The 23,847-nt window shown below is 41.5% G+C and overlaps 1 protein-coding gene across 1 annotated transcript in view; it reads right to left on the bottom strand.

The window, feature by feature from the left end:
• Positions 1–23,847, bottom strand: part of LOC308321853 (alpha-2-macroglobulin-like protein 1) — a gene marked incomplete at its 5' end in the record, with an annotated part of 36,731 nt that overhangs the window by 7,852 nt on the left and 5,032 nt on the right. Inside the window, 21 exons of the mRNA XM_080772944.1 lie at positions 2,302–2,489; positions 2,666–2,888; positions 4,072–4,149; positions 5,742–5,898; positions 7,209–7,290; positions 7,825–8,001; positions 9,294–9,380; positions 9,979–10,030; positions 10,359–10,480; positions 12,188–12,320; positions 13,497–13,725; positions 14,063–14,210; positions 16,272–16,359; positions 17,338–17,952; positions 18,228–18,377; positions 19,034–19,179; positions 19,890–19,953; positions 20,521–20,754; positions 21,933–22,097; positions 22,891–23,000; positions 23,603–23,726. Coding sequence (XP_080629070.1) covers positions 2,302–2,489; positions 2,666–2,888; positions 4,072–4,149; positions 5,742–5,898; positions 7,209–7,290; positions 7,825–8,001; positions 9,294–9,380; positions 9,979–10,030; positions 10,359–10,480; positions 12,188–12,320; positions 13,497–13,725; positions 14,063–14,210; positions 16,272–16,359; positions 17,338–17,952; positions 18,228–18,377; positions 19,034–19,179; positions 19,890–19,953; positions 20,521–20,754; positions 21,933–22,097; positions 22,891–23,000; positions 23,603–23,726 — 3,372 coding nt within the window. The remainder of the gene's footprint in view (positions 1–2,301; positions 2,490–2,665; positions 2,889–4,071; positions 4,150–5,741; positions 5,899–7,208; positions 7,291–7,824; positions 8,002–9,293; positions 9,381–9,978; positions 10,031–10,358; positions 10,481–12,187; positions 12,321–13,496; positions 13,726–14,062; positions 14,211–16,271; positions 16,360–17,337; positions 17,953–18,227; positions 18,378–19,033; positions 19,180–19,889; positions 19,954–20,520; positions 20,755–21,932; positions 22,098–22,890; positions 23,001–23,602; positions 23,727–23,847) is intronic.

Raw genomic sequence — 23,847 nt, 5'->3', positions numbered from 1 at the left:
AAACAATAACCCACGTGGATTAAACACAAGCTTTTAGCCAAACTAAAGTTCATATGATATGAAAACCATGCATCTGTGACAATGTACACACTTTGGAAGTACGTTAAACATGGAACCACCGGCATTAGGTGAGTAGACTTTAATTGTTTAAGTCTCATCATCAACTAGCCGCAATTTGCAACTCTAGATTTTTTTATAATGGGATAAATCTAGAGTTGCAATACCCTCCATTGACTCCCTACTCATCCAAATTGCGTTCTCTAGGCCAAGCTTGAATTATCCTCTTTCAATCCACCGTATGAGATACTTTCTGTCAAGAAATTCTGTGCATGTGATTATTTTTCTAAGTGCAGGAGTTTGGAAGCACTCGTTGTAAGTCACTGAACGGCCCTTTGCACATAATGCATGAGGAGGCAGCAGTGCGACCCGTTAACAAAAACGAGTGCTTCCAAACTTCAAACTGCAAGAATCACATGCATAGAATTTCTTGACAGAAAGTAGCTCATAACATGTCTATGGTGGATTTCTATGAAACAAAAGCTTGGCAGATTGAAAGAGGATAATTCAAACTTGGCCTAGAGCTGCAATGATGGTGAGTTGAACGTCGTTTAATACAATACAAGCAGATCACAAACGCAAATTGGATGAGTATAGGGAGTCAATGGAGGGTATTGCAACTCTAGATTCTTCCCATTATTTAAAAAATCTATAGTTGCAAATTCTGGCTAATCATCAACAACAGCATGCCTGCTTATATCATGCCCTTGCTTGTACTTGGAACTGTTTGGCCGCCGTGCCAATTGTTTGGCCGCCGTGCCAATTGTTTGGCCGCTGTGCCAATTGTTTGGCAGCCATGCTAATTCCTATAAACATTGCAGTTTATTAGTTGAAGTGGGTCCGCCGTGCACTATGGTGCTGAACTCTCAGTTGAAGTGGGTCCGCCGTGCACTCTGTGGTGCTCAACTCTCAAATGGTTTGAATTTGTGTGAGGATGTGTTTGTGCTAAAGCAATTTAATGTCAAGCTAATTTGATGAGTTATTATATTGCACCATAATGCATCAGGGGGGTGGCTTTATTAAGCTAAGTGGTGGCTTAGTAAAGGCCATTAAAAGGGACACTTCACTCTTTTTTGCAAAATAAATAATATGTTAATGATATATATATGTGATTTAGTTTAGAACACTTTCCTGTGGCTCACTTACTTCCTGGACTACAATTCCCATAATGCTTTGGTGCACTGCTCCTCCTTGTGGATAGGGGGAGGGCTGTCTTATTGAGACAACATGTAGTCCAAGGACTTTAGACAGTCCTTGATGTAGTCCAGGAAGTAAGTGATCCCAGTGTTCATGACATTAGAGCTGGGCTCACTGCTAAAATCTAAAATATCTAAAACCCACTTATTACACACAAAGACCCCCAGGAAAGTGTTCTAAATCTTCTAAACGTCATTAACATATATTGTTTTGCAAAAAGGGTGATGGCTTTATTTTTTCACATTTTGTTTCCATTTTTCTACACTGTTCTGAATCATAGAGTAAATGTTGGCTAAACGATATTATGTGGTATATATTTTCTCCAGCTACTATGTTCAGCAACACACTCAACAAACTATTCTATTTTTCAAATCTATTCTACACCTAAAAATACATTAAAATGCAAGATAATACACAGCAACCTGGACAAATAACCATGCAATGACATTCTGTGTTGGATATTTCAAGCGATCTCACGTCTATACTGAATGTATGAGCTTGTAGATCTGCCATTTTTTTTAAATCGTGAAAATGTGTGCAAATCTTTGAATATATATTCTTTCCCAGCGAGCGCTTTTAATTCAAATCTTTGTACTGAATGAATGCCTACCAATGGCTTCCTAAAGAAGTCGGTGTACTTAGGAAAAACTGTCAGCGGTAATGTCACGTATAGCGCAAGTCATAGTCAGTGGGCTGAATATGGTCCTCTAAATTTATAGTTAGGCTTTCCTGTGTGTGATTTATTTAGAGGTGTGTAGGAGTGGCCGGAAGCTTGTGGCAAAGTGGAAAAACATGCAACGAGAGGTCTCCACAGGTTGGTTAATGAAGGTGGGACTTCTACTGCATTGTAAAATGACGATACATTAACCACTTGAACGGTTGAACCCCAGCATCCATAATCTGGGGGCCAAAAATAGCAGAGCTTGTAGATTTGGCTATTTTTGGCAGAGACATTTTTGGTGGACAGAAAAACGTATTCCCAAGTACAGAGACAACTCGGGTCGTGGAGGGTTTAAGTGGTTAAGCGTAAGAACACCGTTTAACTACCTGTGTGGAGGCAAAGCCACCCCATGGGTTCTGCTGCAGGGCGAGCCATCGGACGATGCCGGCCAGGTCATGATCGGGGTCGAGGGGGCCGGAGAGCATGGCCAGTAGTGCGTACGATGTCATCTCCACCGCCAGGGAATCCAGTTTGTTATCGGGGCCATCGACTCTCCCCCAGTGAGTAGTACCGTCTGTAGGATGTGTATAGGTACGGTCGCAAGAGAGTTATTGATTATTGGCCACTCACGTTTACATTTCTCTGTTTGTTGTACCTAAAAAAATAATGCAAATCTTCATGTATTTTTTTGTGCACAACACTGGTGTGCAACAAAGTATAGATCAGGTGCAACACTTTGCTGCCCTATACCTTCAACGGTGGCCACGTTTTGCAGGGAGTTGATGAGTTTGACTCTGGTGGCATTGATCTCCTGTGAAGAGATGAAGATACCGTATCCTCCCTCCACTTTCCCAGCCAAGGTGAAGGCGTAAGCCATCAGGGCTGTAGTATAGTTGTTCTCCAGATTGTTCTCCAGATTGCCTCCAAGTACTGCTTTCTGTAGACACTGTAGACACATGCCTATCCAGGTGTCCTGATGCAGCAACACACAAGAGATGACTTTATTATTATTATTTTTTTAACTAATTGTTTTTGGCTTTTGTGCCTTTTTATTGATAGTTACAGTGAAGACGGACAGGAAAGAGGGAGAGAGAGAGAAAGGGGAGGCATGCAGCAAAGGTCGTCATGAACAGGACTCGAACAAGCAACACGCTGTCAGTAACATCAGTTCCTCATAGGATTTGATTATATTCAAATGTAATTAGAACAAAAAAACTAAACATTTAGAATAGGTTCTGGTCTATGTTGGTCTCTGGATCAGGTTGGAGAGGATCATAATAATTATTTAAAATGCCAATCTGTTAAAAAAAAACAGATTGGGCTATCCAATTGTGTTTGGACCATGGAGTCAACTTCACAGTAGAGGCCTTGTCACAGCTCCTGTTGCGGTCATTAGGATCTAGTCAACAACCGTTCCAAGGTCTATTTACTTCTCTTTCTAGCAGGTTCAGCAATACATGCCTGTACAGAATATGACCATTCAAGGACAGCATCTTTGTTAGAGTAGACAACTATAAGAAGGGTATGAGATTGGTGCTCTGCATGGGAGCTTTCCCCTGGTGGGCCTGATGCCAGGGCAATGATGCTGTAATGCTGTTTTTTTATGCAAGAATCTTCTTCAATACATTGTCAACATTTGGTTTGGTTATTAATATTGTTTCCAATAATAGGATCATTTTCTAACTACATATGACAACCTCCACACCATGTTCTGTAAAGGTATAGCGGACAGAGTATACCTTAGCGAATGAAAACTTGGTGTTATTTAACCCATTTTCGGGCGGGAACCCCTTTTGGTGTTCTAAGCATTATGGTATACTTTAGCTATTGAAAAATAGCAGATCTACAAGCATTTTTAACTAAACTCTTTGCTTCTGGGGGGGGGGGGGGTCCCTGGAACAACATAATTTGAGATTGTGGTCGGCAGCCAAATACAGATAATTCTGGGGCTCCTTGACATGAATAAGGTTGAGCACCACTCACAGAGAAACATAGGGTTTTTCAGAAAACTGTCAGGATTTAGAAGACATTTTGTAGAATCGGCCTCAGGTCTAAATGGGTTAATGTCCAGGTTGGACTGGTCAACGCAAATGTGCGTAAGCAGTCTGTAAGGAACAGAACTAGAAGGTGCGGCATGATGTACAGTAGAAACTCACGGTGGTGTTGGTGGGATCCGCTTCCAGTACAGCAGCTGTGATGTAGGCTGTCAGAGAGATGTCATCACTCACTCCTCCCTGTAGACAGAACCAACCGCCACCAGTCAGAGTTATATGTTTACAGGCTAGATAGAGACACTTTTCATTCAGTAACACTTCTGCTCTGAACAGCCCTTATACACTGTCTAAACTGCTGTGGGAATTGGGGAAACGACTATCAGTGAAACAGCTGTTAAGGTGCGTTCCCGCGGAAAGATAAAATATCTATTAGCTTGACTCGCTCCACTTTGGTCACACTGGGGGGGGGAAGCCAACGTCACCTCAGTTGGGATTTTCCATCTGGAGTGAAGATATCAAGGTGACAAACATTTCATTTGCGCCGATCGATGCAAATGCATTACTTTATATGTAATTGCACCGCTCAAACAAATATTTGATCTTTCGGTGGGAACGCACCATTGTTTTTTTTTATTCTTTATTGGCATTAACATAATTAGGGCCCGAGCATTGAACCAGCGCAAATCCCTATTTAAATGAAAGGAATTATTTATTATTATTCTATAAACAAATTAATCATATTTTTGAGGGGCTTAATGTGCTCAATGTGCTTACTTGTACACTACTAAACAGTCAAATGAAATCTTCCCCAAACTTCACCATGTCTGATATGAGCACAGGTGCCAATATTGATTTACAGTAATAGCGCCACCTACTGGGAACATGAATCATTGTCATAGAACCACTTAGTGGTGCCTGGAATTAGTTTTTCCCTATAGTTTTACAAACTACTCCTACATTTTGAATCGTGTTGCTCTGTGGAAAAGGCCTGGTCCTACATTTTGAATCGTGTTGCTCTGTGGAAAAGGCCTGGTCATCACTGCTTTTAGTTTTAAATATCATTTTTCTTTCGTACTCTGTCTTCCAGACAGACATTATAATCTACAGTCTGACATGATACTAAAGTCTGGGCACAGGGAATTTCCTCTCCAGTCGCCAGATTTGATTCCCTAAAGTATGTCTGGACTAGTCTTATTATTGAGTACTGTAGATGTCTTCAAGACAAATTCATGTTGTATTGGTCAGTTTGCATACAGTTACACATTCGATGTCTGTGATGATGCTGAGTGTAGGCCTACTGTAACTACTGCATTTTGAAAAGGTCTGTGTCTGTCTGTGCGTGCATGCATGCATGCTCGAGCTGTGCTGTGTTACTGACATCCAACAAAAGTCTTGAGCCAGAATGGAACCCAGGGAATTATAATCATCAGCAGCATATTTACTGGCTCCGCCCAACAGCCTGCTGCCCACCCATTCACCAGTGGTCTCTAAAGTAACCGTCCAATTTGAAAATAGCTGATCTACAAGCTCACACTGCGTCATGATACGATGCATTGTGATCTAGTAGATCTGTTATTTTCAAAATATCTTTTTAGACATTTTAGAAATGGGACATTCTGCATATGAGTAGGCCTACTTTTGGTACTTTAAGTACATTTTGATGCCAACACTTTTGTACTTTTACATTTAAAATTCCAGCCTTTTACTTGTAACGGAGTATTTCTATATTGCAGTATCGATACTTTTACTTAAGTAAAACATTTGAGTACTTTTTCCCACCTCAGCCATTCCCTGACTATGCTCCGTCAGCTACCTGCAGACAGGTCACAAACCTTCATGGCGTTGTTTGACAGTTTCCCCACTGAGTTGATGCAGCCGTCCTTATTCTGGTGAGAGACCAGCCACTTCTTGGCATCATCAACGTGTTTGGGGTCCACGAAGATGAATGGTTTGGCCCCAGCAAATGACTTCATCACAAAAGCGGTCAGCCTGGACACACAGACACACGCACGTGCGCACACGCACACACACACACACACACACACACACACACACACACACACACACACACACACACACACACACACACACACACACACACACACACTTACTTTAGAAAACAAAGCTGACCATGACTAATGGTTGTGGTAACCTTTGAATGAACCCTGCTTTCATGGCGATTATATAACAGCTGCAAATGGTGTGCCGTGCCGTCTCACATTTGGCTCTGCCTGCACCCACAGCGCCCCAACACCATCTTACACTATACACTACCCCCATACACAGCTACACCCTACACTCAAACAGAGCTACAGTACACCCATACACAGCTACACCTACACTCAAACAGAGCTACACCCATACACAGCTACACCCTACACTCAAACAGAGCTACACCCATACACAGCTACACCCTACACTCATACAGAGATACACCCATAGACAGCTGAGCTACACACCAGAGCACGTGAGCAGAGTTGAACGCGTGGGAGACCCCACTCCGGCTCTCCGCCGGTCTGCTCCGCTACTCCTCACCTTGTCAATAATAATAAATTGTGTGGGCTAATAACCCGACGTCCGCTCCAATCTTTTTGAAAACGCACTCCACTTCGCTCGCATGTTCTGCTACACCCCGAACTCATACAGATATACGCCCACACCACACAGAACTACACATTACACTATATTTCCATACATCAGGAAAAACACATTTTACAGCAATTGGTCAAAGTTGGTCAAAAGTTTCAAAGGTTTGTTGGCCATTACATTTTGAGAGTCAAAATATATCCACAAATGAGTCTTGAGCAATGCTTAGGACATTTTCATTGCCCCCCCTCCCCCGGGAGTAGTAAAGAATAATTTTGAATACGTACGTATTGAATGTGTATTATGCATCCATTTGTAATCGCTATTCATAAGCAGCCTTTACCCATTTTGGGCGGGAACCCCTTTTGGTGTTAGCATTTGATGTTATGCTTTAGCTATTGAAAAATAGCAGAACTACAAGCTCATAGCGCGCCACCGAGTGGCGCGCTACGAGCTTGTAAGTCTGTTATTTTTGAAAACTCGAAGAACGACTGACATAGAAACATAGCTTTTTCAGGAAACTGTCAGGATGTAGAAGACATTTTTTGAATCTGATCTCAGGTCAAAATGGGTTAAGAAACCCTTTCTTGACCGTGTATTTTAGAAATGACAGTTCCTTTATGTGGAATTCATATAGGCCTACTGATTGGAACATCATTATGAATGTGTACCAGAATAACAGTGTGGCTGACATAATAACTCATCATACTGACCAGGTGTTGCCAGACTTGTCTCTCTTCCCGAAGGCGCTGTAGGAGCCATCATCGTGCTTATAGTTGAGCTCTCTCTGATACCCTGTTATGACCCAGAAACATGCAGGATATCAACTAACTACTCACTCAAATGTAAGAAGAGTATGTTGATACATGAGGTTCTGAATTCATGGTCAACCTGAAAACCACTCTCTGTATAAATAGTAAGTAAACTGCACCCGAGTGAGTTGGCTCGATACTTTTCCCCTCTTTTTTTTTTTTTGCAAATCTGCACTGATCTCATTAAATGACCCCTATGAAATCCTCAGGACTGAAATCAGTCCCCAGGACTGAGAACTTTAAGCCCTGTCTATAGCAGATCTCTTTGCTGTAAAATAGCACCTACAACCAATCTACAACACCTTTTTTATTATAATGTCCTTTTATATATAAGTTTTATGTAAAGCACATTGAATTGCCTTGCTGTTGAAATGTGCTATATACAAATAAACGTGCCTTTAGTTGCCATACAGGCTCACAATGTCTCACATTGCAAGCCCGCAATGAGTTTGTAGATCTGCTATTTTCAGCAACACCATTGTACAAAATACAGCTTAAAGTTATGTTCTGGGCTCACCAGTCTCCAGGAAGAGTATGGCTTTCTCCTCGATCTCTTGGGTGAGCTGTCCGGTGGCCTCCAGGTATTCGAGGATGTAGATGTTGGGAGCGAACTTGAGCATGTTCTGCTCTCCACAGCCGTACGGCATCGCCAGCAGCTTGTCCAGGTTCTGCATGGCTCTTCCCATCAGGTCACCTAGGGAAGGTTCATGAATAAATAAATAGATACACGGTTAAGATCAAATATACACACTATGTTTGATCGGACATAAATAAAGTCATGTGATTAATTGATAAAGTGGATCAATTCTAAGGTAAAGAAAAAAGGAAAAGAAAGAAAGATGGAATTATTGTAAGTACAGTACAGCAGACAGAACTGTTAGTGTCGATTAAGCTATTAGATGGAATTAGCATTTAGCAACAGAAGCTCAGTACAACATCTAAACATACAAGTGAAAAGGCAAACATCTCCCCAAAAAGACTTGCACATCACCGTGTGTGTGTGTGTGTGTGTGTGTGTGTGTGTGTGTGTGTGTGTGTGTGGGGGGGGGGGGGGGGGGGGGGGGTTTGAAGAATCTTATACTGCAGTACAGGACCATTTGCCTAGTATTAAAGGGGATCTCTTCCCAACAGCTACACAAACATTTTTTTTGAAACATTTTCCAGTGTGAGCTCTCGACACAATGCATTGGCATGTGATGACAGATGTAGGACATTTCTCCTCCTCACATTAAATATCAGAAAAGTTCCCCTTTAATCTACTACGAGCAGAGAATGAATAGGAATGAGAAGACGGGGGCAACAATAATGTTCATGGAAGATTATGGTCAGATTTCCAGAGAACGGGGGCTGGAATGCCCTTGAGAGCAATTTGTTCCAATAAATATGCAGATTTGCACTGAATAATGTTTTCCAAAATGAGATTGATCTGACCCAACCGTATCCATATTTGGGGTGTCTGTGTGTCTGTGCATATGCTTAAATATTGGGATATTTGTCCTGCGTGGAATGTTGAACTGGACAAAATAGAATGTCCACAAGATTCAACTTTGTGGCATTTGCCTTCATTTACCTTACTTTTGTGGCGTTCGATTCATTTACCTTACTTTTGTGGCGTTCGAATGCATGTGAAAGTGTGTATGTACAGTAATACAAAGCACTTTGTATATAAACGATAATTCACAAATTTGACCTTGATGTGTGTACAACATTGGTTCCCAAACGTTTTTGCCCCGTGACCCAAAAGAGACATTTGATATTTGCCCAGGACCCAAATTAGTGGAAATAGCAGATCGTACTTTTTAAACATTTGTTTTTAACATTCTTTTTTTTCCCTTTTTTTAAACCGTTTTGAATTAATAATTATAATTAAAAACAAAATGTAGGAAACAAAAAAATAAAACGACCCTTGGAAAATGTATCCGCGACCCACTGTTTGGGAACCAGTGGTGTATACACCCAAACTATTGAAATGAAGATCTTACTGACCCAGCACAGAGACGTAGACCTTTGGTGACCCGGCCGTGAAGTCCACAGGCAGCACCAGGGGGACGGTTTCGTTCAGCGGCATACCTTCTGCTCCACCACACCAGCACCGGGACAGCCACACACAGACGGATGTGTGGGGAGAGGGATATATAGGGTTAGGGGTTGCAGAAGGACGGCACATGGAATAAAGCAAAATACAATTTCGAGGCCGAAAATGTAATGATGTTTTGGGCCGACCAGCTAAGCTATGGAATCCAAATGACTGAAACCAGTCGTGGCGACTGAGAACTTTAATCCATGAGGGCTTGGGTGGGACCATAGGGAGACATTGGGGTCAGAGAGGGTCGCATTTAGAAGAAGAGAAGACTTTTCATTCCAAAGGGTTGTTTTTATATGTTTTTGAGAGAATGTGTGCATTGTGTGGTGTTCCAAGATGTCAAGAATGATTAGCTAGTACGAGTACACTGTGTGTATGTAGTAATGGGGAAAATGTTTGTTGAGGAGGGTTGCATCTAGGCCTGTCCCAATGATTGCATACTGTAATGGCCGGAAATCGCCGATCTACAAGCTTGTACAGTAGAGTCCTCTAGAACAGGAATGTTAGGGTGGTTAATAATATTGTAGCGCAAATAGTAACTTCATCATCATCAAACTTGACATGTGTTTAATGTCTCTGAATGCTGACCTTTAGGGCAGAGGAATGCATTGTGGGTGTAGGTCTGCGGCACTCCTTCAGCCTGGAGAAAACATTAATGAATTGTAAATCAAAATCAACTAAAACAATTATTTGTATAGCACATTTCCAACGACAGGTCAAACCAAAGTGCTTCACAGAGCATATAACATACAGAAAAGAGAGAGAAAATTAAAACGGAGGAAAACAAAAAGAAGAGAAAACATGGAATGAAAACATCATAGGTAGGCAGCACATCAAAGGTAGGCCGTGAGGGCCAGGGTAAACTAATTACACGGTCAGACAGCATTGAAAGCGAGCAAGATTTTTTTCTTTATTTCTTTAGTAAGGATTTGGAAACCGCAAATGTGAAGGCTTGAGAACTCACTGACCTCCACAAGCACCTGACGGACCACGGTGTCCTTATATCCTTTCTCAGGGACAATGGCTATGTCGTTACCACACAGCTCTTCTGTCTCCACGGCCATGGCGGTGACCTCCAGACTCATCTCACCTGTACACAAACACAAACACTTATTGATTACTGTTCGTTGTGCTGACACCCCGTCATTCAACGTGTATACTTAGGCTAATGTGTATTTCCCTCCATATGGATTAAAGTCTTCCACGTTCTCCCTCCTTCGCCTCGTTCTCCTCGGTCTCCATTTGCTGTTTCACCATGGCAACTCGCCCTCGTTATCTCTCCTAATATTTTATTAACGTATGGAAAATACCAGCTCATTTCTTCCATTCCCTGTGTGAGTGTTGCAATTACCTCCAGCAATTTGCATTACCTTTAGGTTTTTTTTCCACCAATTTTGCAATGTCCCTTATTTGAGCCTTAATTTGAATTGAATATTTCAAAATAGACTAAATATTTTAGTCTAACTTTATAAAACATTAACCAAACTTGACATCCTGGGATGATGTTTTCATTCTGTTTGGAGTTTAATGGGAAATAATGAGCCTGGGAATTAAGGCAAAACTGACCCATAACTAATATTACTGTACATACTGTATACGACCACCATATGGGAACTAATTAACAGCTACAACAAATCTATGGCCACCGTATGTATACTGTATATATTAGCCGAGTTTACATGCTACATAATTTAATCTGCTTCAGCAAATTAGTGGTACATTAATTTAATGGAAGAGAAACATGACGCAAACGGGGTATGTACGGAAATACTGTTTTTGTGAGTTTTGTGAGCACTTTTCTTTTTTAATGAGACAGGTATTCGAGCTAAAAGTGGATCCAGGTATGGTTGACAGGACAGCATTAAAATGTAGAGCTCCGAGCCATTATGGTTTATGTAAAACCACCAACAGTCAGGGGGAGCTTTCTTTTTCCATTCGTCTATTTTACACACACCCCAACATCCCTCTCCTTCACTTGTTCTCTCCCCTAACTTCTACCCTCCTTCAATCCTACCTTCTAACCCCCTTCAATCACGATCATAGAGGACAACTATACACATCTCTGCCCCCTCTGGAGAGAAAGAGAGGTTTCTTCGCGTTTCGTCAGAGAAAGAGACTACCTGACTCGTTAGTACAAGTGATTGTCAGCGCTCCTCAGAGGACGGGCGGGGCGGGGGGGGGGGGGGGGGGGAGGGGGCAAAGTGCAATCAGGTATTCATCCCAGATCGTTGTCTTCATCTCCGTTGATGGAGGCTGACAGCCCTGAAATCCTCGGGTTTCAGGGCCGCGCAGAGATCAACGTTAGGAGAACAAGTTGGTTCTTTAAGGCAGGCAGCGGGGGACTGAGCTGTCAGCACGCATGATTCACAGCAGTTATCTTGACTTACTGGGGTCCTACCTCGACTACATACCTGTGAAATAATATGTTCTGTTTTTATCTGTGGGTGTGGACTAGGTGCTGTAACTGTAGGAAATAGAAATCACTGAGGAAGACTGTACAGTATGTCTGCCAAGTCCATCCAAAAGATGACTATAGGTGTGTAAAACAAGCAAGTGCCCCGAAGTAAAATAAAAGTTAATACCGAGTTTGTCTTGAATGGTATACACTGGCTGCAATACACATTAAGAGACTGCCATAGTGAGTGAACAAAGGAGAGGATGTTTCAAAAGAATGCTTTGAACATCAAACTATCACACAGTGCTGTAGCGCCGATCAGGTGAAAAGTGAATAGAGTGAATCGTGTGTGTGTGTGTGTGTGTGTGTGTGTGTGTGTGTGTGTGTGTGTGTGAGACTCACCCAGTGCGTCAGGCTTAGGTGTCACAATCCAGTGGAAAGTGTGAGACTCTTCCCCGCACAGACACAGTCTATACGTACACTCATCACACTTGCTGGCGTCAAAGAGATCCGAATCCTTCAAAGTGGCCTCCACCTGCACAGAACGCAGCAACAGACAAAGACACCTCAGTCATGTGGTAAAACACATTCAGTAGTAATAAAAAATGTACAGCCGCACATTCGTAGCTGCCAAATGTTTTATGGTGGACACAGAGACCCCCGAAGAAGGCAGCTTGTCTGTCATAAACGTTGGTTTTGGAAATGTCGGTCTGAAACGTTGGTTTCGGACAGGGGCCCAGAAGAAGGCAGCTTGTCTGTCCAAAACATTAATTGGTTTTTATCTCTGTATCCACAATAAAACAATTGGCATTGGCACTGGCAGCTACAAGTGTGCGGCTATATCTTTTTTTTATTATTAGAGTTTATCCCGTTGGTTGGCACCTCACAAGGACTGTGCACCTTCTGAAAACACAAATCAGTAACATAATATATACTGTAAATAATATATAATACAAGGGGTCCTTTCCGCACTGTGGGTGGCCTTGACTGATTGAATACTTTACTAACATGTTTCTTAAAGGTATATTCAGTGATTTCACTTAATTCAAATATCACTTATTTTTTTGTTTTGTTGTGATAATCCTCCCTACTATAGAGTGTGCTGACCATATAAGGAGTTCTTCCCTATCCCCAGTTAAGTGGGGTAAAAAAAAAAACGTAGGTTTAGTTTTTGGCTAGGTGGCCCAGCCTTCATCCAATCAGGATAAAGAGGGGCCTTCCGCCAACCATGATCGAGTGGGGGAGGGCCTTGGTGTGTGTGCTGTTGGCCTGTTGTGTGTCCCCCCCCACTGTAGTGCGTGCATGTGTACATCTTGTTACCGGGGCGGACCGATGGGGTTTTTCAAATCACTGAATACTCCTTTAACGGTTATGGTAGTACAGTCAACAAAGCTATGCTAAAAGGATAACACAAAAAGCCCCAGGGTGCTTGTTTCCATTGTGGTCCATTGTACTCAATTTCATCAACAATACATGCACAATACAAAAACAATGGCAGCGAGAGATATGTTTAGAAAAATAGCTGGACTGCTAGGCTAGGGTATAAAACTCTAAGTCCAATTGTAATTTGAGGACATCCATGTTTTTAGTCCAGTTTGATCTGTGTATCATGTCTGTTTTGTATATCGTTTTTACTGAACAGCCTGAACAGAAAGTTCAGAAAGGACATTAATTAAGTTTTGTACTCTAGAGTCATACTCTAGAAACGTACCATTATGCATTCGGAGAGGTAGTTGAACACCGTAGCTTTGAGTGTGAACGTTTCTCCAACGATGACAGAGTAGGGTAGGGTCAGACTGATGAAGAAAGGCTGGAAGGCGATCAGTCCAGTGCTGGGAGCCAGGCCCAGACCTGCAGTGACCGATGTACAGAAGGCCCCAGCAGCCCACTCGGTAATGCTGTCGGGAACCGTCCTCTCCAGAAACAATGATCCACTTTCTCTGTAGCACAAACCAACAATTTATTTTAACTAGATAAATTAAAGTTGGAAAAAAACAAAAAAACCCATTATTGTCCATAAAATACATACACTAATGAAAGACAAGAAATTATAAAAAAGAAAAGAAAAAACACAATTGTATAATAGCAGGAGTGCAGAGCAGAGCTGCATTAAAACAAAAACGAGGAATAGACATCAAAGAAACACGACAAACAAAAAAAATCATTAAAATATGTAAAATAGTACAAAACTTAACCCACAGGCAAAACATACAGGCATTTTAACCAGTGCACTCTTAGTCTGGATGTATAGCGTGAAAGGGAGCTACTGAATATTACCCAACAATCACCAGCTCCCAGATCCATGTTTCGGGGAAGTGAGTTCTGACAGTTTCCTTCACCTCCTCCGTCTTTTCTTGTCTTGTTATTGGGCTGTTTGGAGCTATTGCAGTCTCGAATGGTCTCGGCATAGGTGGTGCCGCCCCATCTGTGGACACACATTGAGTTACAGTGTTACAGAGAGCACACGTACCCAACAATACGTCGGATCTGAGGGAAGTATGTTCTAACAGCCTTCTGAGGTGCTGAGGTTACAGATTATGGGCCGTAGACTAGTCACTAGATTAGGCTATGCAATGACGATACAGTCAATAAAACGTACATTGAGTAAGTAGCCTATACTTTCCCTTTGGACAGCATAGCAACTTGCACAAAAATATCGCAGGTGGCTTAATGCAAAAGTGATCTAAAAGTAATCCAACAAGTTACTTTTATCGGTAGGTAATCCTGTAACGTGTCAAAATACTGTTTAATTGCAGTGATGTTAGTAAAGTTATTATTAACAGTAAAATGACCCCTTTCAGAACCTCAATAAAATAAAGCTTTTTGGGAAAACTACAAAACAAAAGAAATTTTTTTTTACCAAACACTGGTCACAAGCTCAGTTCTCTCATGTTTATCACTATCGGGCTGGTACATCTATTTTGGTTTATTTATATATAGAGAAAACAACAATTTTGAAATTTGTGAAACATTGTGAGTTTGTCGGTTTTTATATGGTTAAGGTATGCTGGCTATGATAGTGATGCCAATACATAATATACTATGCACGTAAGCAGTTGTTATGATTATGGGACTGACATTTATCTGCTTGAACCAGTACATTCAAGTGTTGAATCACTCTCCTTTGCATATGAAGCACATACTACCCTTGATACCATGAACAATGAAAATAAGCGAATTAGCTTCAGCCTACACCTTTTTTGGTCATAGCAATGCATCTTTCTTTATGTATATACTGTTTCATTCTGTACATGAACTGAAGACCAAAATGAAACATTGAAAGTGAAGTGAACAATATGAAGATCAACTACTTTATCAGATAGTGCACAATGATACGAGATGCATGTTCTATTCCTAAACATGTTATTTTCTTATATCTTCTGGTCACATAAAGTAGTTGATGATCAAATGCGCGATTCAACCCATATACTGTATGTACTTACTGAGTCAAGCAGATACTGTACATGTCAGTCCCATAATCATAACAGCCGTTAACCTGATCCTAAACCCAATTAAAGGGTTAGTTCAGATTTTGGGACGTAAAGCTGTAGGAAATACGTGCCGGGTCCATTTGGTTCCATTTTAATATTCACCAAAACCAGACCAGAACTCCCACCACAGGACTCAGGCAATCAATTAATACCTTTGCAACCACTATATTTACCCATTTAGGCCTGACCTCGAAAATTTTAAAAATCTTCTAAATTCGGACAGGTTTCTGACATGTTTCTGCATTAGTGGTGCTCAATTTTTCAAAAATAGCAGACCTACAAGCTCGTAGCGCGCCACTCGGTGGCGCGCTATGCGCTTGTAGATCTGCTATTTTTCAATAGCTAAATTATAGCATAATGTTTAAAACACAACAATGGGTTCCCGCCCCAAAATGGGTTGATGGCAAGTATTTCCTACAGCTTTAAGTCCAAAAATCTGAACCGTGTACCGTGTAGAATAAAGGACAACAGTTTAGAAGCTACGAAACTGTAATAAAAAAGCACAACGCCTAAAATATCTGATAATATCTGCTCCTGACTCTTTTGAAAATGGTGTTGCATGCTTCTGTCGAATGGTGCGAAACGTGGGCACATCATTTTCAGACCTGTCTGAAGCGAGTGGTGCTGTTTGTACTGTACTGTACTTTGTAGTACTTGTACTGTACTATACTGTGCCGTACTGTACTGTACTTCATAGTACTGTACTGTAAGTCGTTGTACTGTACTGTACTTCGTAGTACTGTACTGTACTGTACTGTATTTCATAGTACTGTACTGTACTTGCAGGGCAACATGTTGTGAGCTTGTAGATCTGAGAAAACTGTACTGTACTGCCATCCAGTGGTATTAGTGAGTTGTTTCAGCTTTTCGTGCTTGGACAGACGGACAGACACAGGGACACTTGCAGTATAGGGACACACATAGCTACACAATGGAGTGGCTGCACCACTCAAAAACACAGTAAACTACAGTATGCTCATGGATCTGGGACTCACCAGCCGTCATGCCATAGGCGTAATAGCTCGTGTCACAGTCGTGTGGTTTTCTCACATCACTGTTGGTAATAATCTTCATTCCAATGTTCTGTAAAGAAAAAGGAACAGCAGTCAACAACCTTCAGAGGGCAGGGATCTTTGTAACATTCACAGCTGCAGGACTAGGCCTACATTATAAGGATGCATGTTGTTGAAACATTGGCCGATATCCAATAATAATAATAATAATTTCCATAGTCAAACGTATCAAGCTATATATCGCTATACCAGTTTATACCAGTGGAGGTACAGCGGTTAACCAGGATTTACTAGTGTTGTGCTTTTACAATTATTCTCCCTGAAAGCGTGGTCGTCATCATATTGGCGTCTAATATTGGGAATAATTTTGATACCTATCAGATAACCGATTTTTTTAAAATCAATATCGTCCGATACAGTATAGTATAGAGCAGGGGTTCTCAACCCGTGGGTCGCCAAATTATTTTGGGGGGTCCCCAAATTAAAAAAATAATAATAACATTTTGCAACTAAATGGCTGGGAAATGGAAATTCCCAGATCTATAGCAGATCTACAAGAGCAGATCTTGTAGATCTGCTATTCTTTTGAAAAATCGAAGAACCACAGCTTTTTCAGAAAACTGTCAGCGTGTAGAAGACATTTTTAGAATCTGATCTCAGGTCAGAATGGGTTAAGAGTTTACATAGTACACATAGTACATGCATAAACTTTCCTTAATGATTAGATCTGGTTTCAGTATTCATTTATGATATATTTTCTCTATTATTAAAGGGAAGGGGGGCAGGGCGGGGGCGTTGAGAAGCCCCGCTATAGAGAGTGTAGCAGCGGTTCACTATCCATTCTAAGTGGGTGTGTCATAACATCACTTTTAACCAAGTACTGTAACATTTCAAAAGTAGCTTAACATTTTTTACTTTTCACTCAAAATGCAGATATTTGTGTAAAAATAAAACTGGTGCCTCTGGAAACAATGTAGCAGTGGCCCAGGTTGGAAAACAGTAAAAGCTGAAAACTGAATTCCCTTCAGTTCTTCAGGCCCAAACTAACCTTAAAGATTCCATACACATCACCGCCAAGAGAGGATGGAAAGAAAATCGGAGAAGAACGCTTTCGTCTGCCAACCAAGGGAGGTTGAGAGTCAGTCTCCGGTATGGGTGGTACCACCGTCCAGGGAGGTATCACCCAGGGAGGTTGAGGGTCAGTCTCCGGTATGGGTGGTGGTAGTTCCATGGGATCTACCACAACCAAGGGAGGTTGAGAGTCAGTCTCCGGTATGGGTGGTACCACCGTCCAGGGAGGTATCACCCAGGGAGGTTGAGGGTCAGTCTCCGGTATGGGTGGTACCACCGTCCAGGGAGGTATCACCCAGGGAGGTTGAGGGTCAGTCTCCGGTATGGGTGGTGGTAGTTCCATGGGATCTACCACAACCAAGGGAGGTTGAGAGTCAGTCTCCGGTATCAGTACGCCTGGTTGTGGTGGCATGGGAAGTGGCATGGGAATTGGCATGGGAATTGGCATGGGAATTGGCATGGGAAGTGGCATGGGAAGTGGCATGGGAACTGGCATGGGTCGCCACGGGTGAGGCTGGCAGAGGTACGGTTCATAATCAGTCACCTGATAGTCGTAACCACTCAGCTTTTGCACGGGCAGCATGTCGTACACCTACACGCGCGCGCACACACACACACACACACACACACACATACACACATACACACATACACACACATACACACACACACACACACACACACACACACACACACACACACACACACACACATACACACACAGAGAGAGATAGAGAGACAGCTATAAAACTGACGGATCTATAGTATGGGGTTCAGGCAAACAAACAGTGTGGGATTGTTCAAATTCTTTCATTGAAGCCGCATTGTGTGATATTTGCAATCGATACTTATCAGACAGATGCATACATATTTGAGGTTAAGTTCATTCTCTGGCTTCAACAGTAAGATACTCTGGTCAATGGCTCGGACGGAGCACAGTGAGCGTGCCCCAGCTTTCAGGTACAGAGTAGTATTCTCTCCTGGGAGTGCCTTTTCAGACAGGAAATTCAGAGACACCTGCAAAGGAGAGATCACGGTTGAACATTTGTTAGCTTGTGTTTTGGTAATAAATGGTCTGTATTTATGTAGTAAGTGCCTTCATCCAAAGTGCTTTACCATGTGCGTTACATTCACACATGCATCTACACACTGATGGTGGAGGCAGCCATGCCACCAAGGAGAAGTTAGTAGTTTAGTACCCAGGGTTTTATTTTTGTTCGCAATCGGCTCGAAAGGATAAGCCTGGGGAAACCCATTGTCAAATTTGGCATAGGAAGCCCAATTCCTTGCATTTCGCTAACCAATAACACATTTTAAAAATCTATGTTCTCAGATGTGAGATGCGAGACACGGCCAAAGCATTTCCGGGGGTCTCCAGCCCAAAACGTTGAGAACCCCTGCTCTAGACCATAAACAGGCAGGGCCACAGTGGACAAGGTTGTGGTTCAGAGTCTTGGCAGGAGAAGAGATCAAGGGTTGAACCGGGAAAAGTCTGATTCCTAACCCCCTCTACTGTGGTGTAATCTAACGTGAAGTCACGTTCCCTCATTCTTGTAGATACAGACAGTAGATATTAAGAACCCAACACAACATCGACCTCCTGAGTTACGCATCTGAAGTGTAGCTGATGGGTTTTTAAGAGATTTGCCGTGTCTTACAATGCAAGAGCCTACCTGGTTCTTCAGGCAGAGTTCAATGGGGAAGTCCTTGCTATCAGCTACAGCCTCGCCAGTGGGCAGGATGGTGTAAACCACCACCTGGGCATATGGCGTCAGTTCAGCAATTTCCGGAACAAGCACAGAAACTGTCCCTTTGTTCACTGTCAATGAGCAGAAAAACCAGAGAGGAAATGAGAAGGAAAGTTAGCATTTCCTAGTATTGGACCATCAAAGTGCACAGGAGCCTTAGTTACTTGTTCATGTAAAACTGAATTTGCATCTTGTTAAATAAATGTAATGAACTAGAAAGGTGCGCCGAAGAGAGAGAGAGAGAAAAAATAAATCCTTGCCAGTGTGTCTATGTGCGTCATGAACGTTTTTGAGTAAGAAACAATTCTAAGCATTTTCATATTTGCTTCAGAGCAGCTGTATTTATGCACTGTACTGCACAGCCATGAAAGTGGAACTACACTGTCTGCTTCCCTGTCTCTGGCTCTGTGAGTCCTTTGTGAGAGGAAATTAGACACTACAAGGCAGTGGACATTTTATAGTAAGTAGGCCTGTCTCTAAACAGATAAATATCTATATATTCTTCACCAATAAGAACACACAATGGAGGTGTAACTAAGAGATTCGCTGATTTAATATTTTTTTTATATTATGGATACACTAACAAAACCATTACAACTTTGACAGATTTTTGTGTGTCACTAAAGCGGTGCATTTCGATTGGGCCTTTAAACAGAAAAAGTGGCACAAAACTATGGCACCACTATGTACACACAGTACAGCAGCCGGTAGTAACATACGATTAGAACTGAAACAACTGTACAAAACATACAGTACAGATCAGGTAAACTGTTGTATTTACCTGCTTTACTTGATACTTTCACTGGCATCTTGCCATGCTTTACAATTGCACCTCTGGATGACACCTGGAAAGAGCATATAAAGTATAAACACTTAGTTGGACATTTGCAAACTAACAATTCAATTTTAATTATTTATGGAACCAACATGGATGATAAATCCGATTCGACCAGTGTTTACTGGCACACCTGCCATCTGCCAACAGCGTGTCAATGACATTGTAGGCCGGTACATTACAGACATTCAGCCACTCACTGGCATGTACAAAAGAATAGGAGGCAATTCCCTGTTTTTCCTGTTGTGCTTCCATGAAAAGCAGTGCACCCGTTTATATACGTGACACGCTTGTGTGGGGTGGTTCTGAAAAAGGTTAGTTGAGGTGTGTGGACATTCCTATGTCACTATGAGAACTGTTTAACTCCGATACATTTCCCAGGGTAGATTTAATTATTATCAAGCCATGCCCTACAACCCCACACAGGGCTTTGTTTTTGGAACTTGTAGTGTTATATCGATCGATTGATTTGATCACAATGTTCTATATTATTCACGTAGGACAATATCAGTCAACAGAAAAAAAGGTTGGTTATTTTCGATGGTTAAAATGGAACAGTCAAACTCTGTCCTCTTACCAAGTAGAAGAAGTTCAGGAAAGTCTGTCCCTTTCCCAGCTCACTTCCGGGGACGATGTAGTCGGCGTGAATAACGACCTCGTCGCAGCAGTGGAAGGGGTCACTGGCATGGAAGATCTTCACAAAGCTCTTGCTCTTGGAGTAGAACTCTGTGACGGTCATGTACGCTGACCTGTTCCTGGGCTTGCGCCAGCCATCGTAAGGAATGTGCACCTCTTCTTTATTTGACCGTGCCTGTTGAAACAAACACAAGATGAAAATCTTGTAATCTGTTTCTAAGTTGTTTTTTTTTATATATTACTGGTGCACTGCTCTAACACATACTGTAGTAGAAGATAAATACACAGCAACATAAGAGAAAGGGTATAAATATAAGAGTGGGATTTAAACTTTAAGTCCACATAGAGCAGTGTATAGCAGTGACGAGAAACCAGTGACTCTATACACTATACAACAGGTTTTTGTACATATTAGATATTGTGCCTGGTACGGTAGAACGGTGGAAGTGTGTGTTGCTGGATATCGGCAGTAGACAGTTCCTTACAGTGTTGAAGTGTGGTTAAACTGAGGAGTGCAACCACAAGGGCTAAGAAACTGCTAGTGTGTCTGGCTGTTCTAGCTTTTATGCACCCGTGTTGCTTCCCAGAGGAGAGTTTGGAACGGCTTATGGCCTCGCACTGTGTTTCACAGATGCTCGTCTGCTGGCCTGGGTTCAAACACCACCCCTACACGGTCTCCCTCTCAGCTTTAAAGTGTTACAATTACAATTCAGGCATTTAATAGATGCCCTAATCAAGAGTGTGAAACCAAAGTAAACTGCATGAGCCATAAACACAAGGGTAAATATGGTAGTCAATATACAGTAAGTTCAAAGACAATGTAGTGCCTCAAAGAAACTAAGATCCCATGTAAGCATCAAACCTAACATCTGTCTAAACATTAACATGATATCTAAATATTAACATTCATATTTGTAGTCGAGTAAAAATAAATCGAAATAACAAAGACATATATGTGACAGATTTGACTGAGGGACTGCCAATGGATTTTTTCATATGAAAGCAGGGAATCATAGCTTCAAATTGACTGTTCAGTTTGGTTGTTCAGTTTGACCCACCAGTTTTGGAGATATGGCTTACAGAGCTTATAGTAATGTATTGCAGAAAACAGGCTTGAAAAGTTCACTTCTGTGGACTTATTTCAGAGATGCTCTAGTACTGTATGTGAAGTCTGCCTGTGCTATTAACTCATTTTGGATAAAACATTTATTTTGTTTCTCCTCTGGTGAAAAGCTGGAGTTTGCGCAATGGCAGGATCTCAGTCAAATCTGGTCACAATTATGTTCAAATATGCATACTTTGCATAGTATATCTAGCATATTAAATAAAGGAAGGATTAGTTTGGATTCCAACCTGCACAGACACTATGTCTTCCCAGAGGGATGTGTCCAGAGAAAATGAGGCCATTCCTTTGTCGTCTGTGGTCAGTGTTAAATTCTTTGTTGAGCTTCGGCAGCGCGCAAACACATACACAGACTCATTCATAGCAGGAGTGGAATCTGGACGGATCACTTTGACCTGAAAGGAGATAAGAAAATAATAGCCATCTTCTGTTGCACACAGAAACATGTATGTATGTAAACAATAACTTCTTTGATCTGCTTAGATTAAATCTGTTTAGTTAAATGTGCTGTATTATTATAATTTTCTTTTTACTGTTTTATTGTTAAAAGGTTAAAGCTCCGCATGTCCAGTAACAGTGGTCTCACTGTCTCTTCAGTCGTTTAGTAAACCGAATATATATATTTTAGTTGGGACACCAATTTCATCCAATCAGGAGAGAGAATTAATTTCTTGGTTTCACTTATTTATCCCATTTATCCTGTGAGTTCTGTCACCTGATTGGATGGAACTGGTTTCCTGACCTATTTTCTGTTTACTAAAGAGCTGAAAAGACAGAGAGACTCCATTTAAAGTGGTTGAAGGAGAACTTTTCTTTTCGTAATTAGATTTTATTATATCCAACAACCAGGTGAGGCAAAAATCCAGGTGAGGCAAAAAAAAGAAAGAAAGAGAGCGGACCGCCGCTCAGAGCATGTGCACTGGGCTCGTTAACCTTTGGGACAAAAGACTGTGCAACGATGTTCATTATAAAAGACATGTATAAATACATGTATTTTTTTTTTGAGCCATCGAAAATAAATACGCGATTTAGCTCCGAGACCCAGCATGCATGGTCGGAGCTGCATTGCGCTCTGGATGTTATGTAATTTCACCCGTACCACTATCCCATTGGATATAATAACAGATTAAGGTAATCTGTTATTATGCATGTATATGTAGGTATATGTCTTTAAAATGGCATCATTACCTTTCCCTCAAAGTCGATTCCTGGTTTATAAGATGAAGGTACTTCCTCAAAAGTGACTGTTCTGATTTCACTGGTGAACCTGGACGAGCCTGTGCCTTTCAGGACCACCCCTACAGGAAGCGGAGAAAGAGTTGAGTAGTATAGTGGTTGAAGAAGCACTTTGATTTTATTTTATTTATTTATTTTAACGCTAAGCGCAAACCTTCTTGAAAGGGTAAGATACAGTTGTATAAGGAAAAGGCCTGGCAGAAGCTGAACGCAGCGCATAAATCTGCCAGTCAATGTTAACTTGAACCCCAGCATGCCTATTCTGGGTGGAGCATTCGTCAAAGAAATTGCCGAAATATAAGCTCACAAGTCACAAAGCAACATGTTGTGAGCTTGTAGATTGACTATTTGTTTTGGCAAAGACATTTTAGAAGCGAAAAGGCGAGCCAAGTAGCAATGCCACAATTTGAAAATACTTTTGAATATCCATATGGCGACAAATAAACGTAATGTACTAAAAAGTGCAATATTTAATTATGAGAACTAGTGAGCTATGAGCTTGTAGGTCTGCTATTTTTGAAAAATCGAAGAATGACTGACATAGAAACATAGCTTTTTCAGAAAACTGTCAAATGTAGAAGACATTTTTAGAATCTGATCTCATGTAAATGTACTTGTTGCAAGTGTTCCATGAGTATCTTCACTCACGTCACCCTGAACGTACCCGTTGCATTCTCCCGCATCTCAGCTTCTACCACAAACTCGTCATCATACGCTCGGTTAAGCGGGGAAAACTCTGTCACGTTCACTGCAAATGTTGCACAGCCTTGCTTGCTTTTAGTGCACGTCTAGAAGATAGAAAGGAAGTTAAAGAACTTAATTATCTTTGCCAGCACACATGTGAAAACGTTCTTATGGAAAATGTTAAGTCTATGTAAGTAATTCATTATACGCTTTTAATTTAACCAA

Source organism: Protomyctophum bolini (assembly GCF_963924005.1).
Source record: "Protomyctophum bolini genome assembly, chromosome: 9".
NCBI lineage: Eukaryota > Metazoa > Chordata > Actinopteri > Myctophiformes > Myctophidae > Protomyctophum > Protomyctophum bolini.
The sequence above is the reverse complement of the archived record's forward strand: the minus strand, read 5'-3'. Positions and strand labels throughout refer to the sequence as shown.